Source organism: Labeo rohita, chromosome 21 (genome assembly GCF_022985175.1).
Source record: "Labeo rohita strain BAU-BD-2019 chromosome 21, IGBB_LRoh.1.0, whole genome shotgun sequence".
Lineage (NCBI taxonomy): Eukaryota > Metazoa > Chordata > Actinopteri > Cypriniformes > Cyprinidae > Labeo > Labeo rohita.
The window spans coordinates 9343998-9346536 of NC_066889.1; the positions used below are offsets into that span (position 1 = coordinate 9343998).

The 2539-nt window shown below is 33.8% G+C and overlaps 1 protein-coding gene across 1 annotated transcript; it reads left to right on the forward strand.

The window, feature by feature from the left end:
• Positions 1-256: 256 nt before the first annotated feature.
• On the forward strand, positions 257-1649 carry LOC127152703 (olfactory receptor 146-like). The gene is made up of 2 exons (XM_051093519.1): positions 257-362; positions 689-1649. The coding sequence occupies exon 2, from the start codon at positions 708-710 to the stop codon at positions 1647-1649; it is 942 nt and encodes a 313-aa protein (XP_050949476.1). The 5' UTR covers positions 257-362; positions 689-707.
• The last annotated feature ends 890 nt before the right edge of the window (positions 1650-2539 follow it).

The window sequence follows — 2539 nt, forward strand, 5'->3', positions numbered from 1 at the left end:
TGTTTACCAATCTACCAGCAGGAGATAACTGAACCACACTAATAAGCCAGACTTAGAACAAACTCAGACATATGGCCTCTACAGGTAACTACAGCTAAAACCATTGCAACTAAACAATACCACTGCAGTTTCATTGGCTGTGTTCATGGTAACAACTTGGCCATGTCAATCCTCTCTTGGGTTATAACAGTGTCACAGCTCTTTGAACCACATATTTAAAGGCAAAAAGCATGTAAAGATTATTCAGAGAAATTAAGTTTAAGCTTCTGTAACTGATAGAGGCTGCTAATCAATCAGATAACTTGACAACTTGAAGCAATCTGTCAACCATCTAGACAAAACAAAACAATACTTCATACAAGGTATTATTTTACTTTATAACTACAACAAAGTCCAGGTTCCTTGGTTTAATTTACTATGTAGTGATTGTGTTATTATAATTGGTTATTATTTTAAATGTGTGCCAATTAATTCAGACTGTTTGTGATTTACAAAATATAAAGACTTAAATTTTACCCACACTTTTACAGACTTTAAATGGAAATCAAACACAGAATATGCTATCAAATATGATGTTATAGTTAGATTTTACAGCTTACAACGTTTCACATATTTTTTGTATAATCATATACAACATATAAACTATGCTATTACTGATGTTGACCAGTCTGTTTGATACTGTTTACAGGTTTTCTGTAGAGCAACTAATGGACAATCTGACATTCACAAACAACATTCTTCTCGTGGAAGGATTAAAAGTTACACCTCAGTCCGCTTATCCCATTTTCATCCTGCTTCTGTTGGTTTATGTATTTGCAATGGGATGTAACATTGGACTTATAATACTCATCTCAACAGATAAAAATCTGCATCACCCTATGCATTTTCTGTTTTGCAACTTGCCAGTGAACGATATACTAGGGACCACTGTCATGTTGCCACGCTTACTGCAGGATATTTTAAGGGAAGCCTCAGAGCGCTACATGACGTATGTGGAGTGTGTTGTTCAAGCATATTTTGTACACATATTTGCAGCCGCAAGCCACTATGTGCTGATGATCATGGCCTTTGACAGATATGTGGCTATATGTAATCCACTGCGATACACATCCATAATGACCAATAAAATGGTAGTAAAACTATCAGTATCAGCCTGGGGGCTGTCAGTATTCATAGTGTCTATTATGTTAGGTCTCACTATACGACTGTCTCGCTGCAGATCTAAAATTGAAAACCCTTTCTGTGACAATGCCTCATTGTTTAAACTGTCCTGTGAAAATGTGGTTGTTAATAATGTGTTTGGAATTATTTATACTGTGATTGTTTTTACCTTCTCACTTGGGTCTGTATTTATAACATATACCAAGATTGCTAGTGTATGCATAACCAGCAAAAACAAAGCACTCAACAGCAAAGCCTTAAAAACATGTAGCACCCACATAGCTGTTTATATAATCATGTTTGTTTCCTGTGCCACCATGGTTTTTCTCCATCGTTTTCCTGAATACTCTGAAAGCAGAAAACTAGCTAGTATAATGTTTCATATAGTACCACCAGGACTAAATCCATTAGTGTATGGTTTACAAACCAAAGAAATAAGACAAAAGTTTATAAAACTTTGGTACAGAAATAAAGTTAATATAAAGTGAATTAATTAAAGTGAATGTCTGAAATGGGAGGGGGGATTTATTATAAAATGTTACCTTTTCTCTTCATAAAAATATGAATATCAATAGTGCTACTGTGAGAATGATTTAGTCCATACTTTCCTTGACAAAATAATCAAAATCTTGTTATAAAATATTCTTGTAATTTACACATAATAATTTAGTCACAACACATTGATGATATGTTCTGACATTTAGCCAATTTAATTCCAATTATGTACTACATATACACTTGTATAAGAACATTTAATTCAAATGATGTATAAAAAGCAAAAAAAAAAAAAAAATCTATTCCTTTATTGTCTATTTTGACTGTATTTGTACATTTCACGATTTAGCTTAAAACAAATCTCTCGTTATCCCCACATATTTCTCCTCACAGCAAGTTATTAATACCTGCTGCTGTTAAACACCTCTAGACCCTAAACCACAGACTGTGTTTCCCCTGAACATCTCTATTGACTTGTACATTGGCAAAACATGATTATTTATTTTAAAAACGAAATAAATAATAACATTTTAAATGTTTCTACATAATCTTGTAACGTGAGTTAAAGCAGACTCATAAAGCAAGTGAATAAAGGGTTGAGTCTGTCTATCTGGTTGATGTATGATTAGGTGGAGAAAAGTAATAACTCTAAATCAGTGTGCAATTTTCCTTCACTGGAAGTAAGGGCCCTACTCTGTGACTTTACATGGTCTTCCACTTCAAGTTGCTGCTGTTCCTAAACGCTTCCACTTTCCAATAATAATACTTACAGTTGACCATGGAATATATATCAGGGATGCAATTTCACTAAGATTTATTGCAAATGTTGCATCCTATCACAGTACCATTCTTGAATTCACTGAGCTCTTCAGAACAACGCATT

What these genes read in the sequence shown, in the direction of transcription:
- LOC127152703 (XM_051093519.1), top strand. Translation starts at nt 708, where the DNA reads ATGGACAATCTGACATTCACAAACAACATTCTTCTCGTGGAAGGATTA.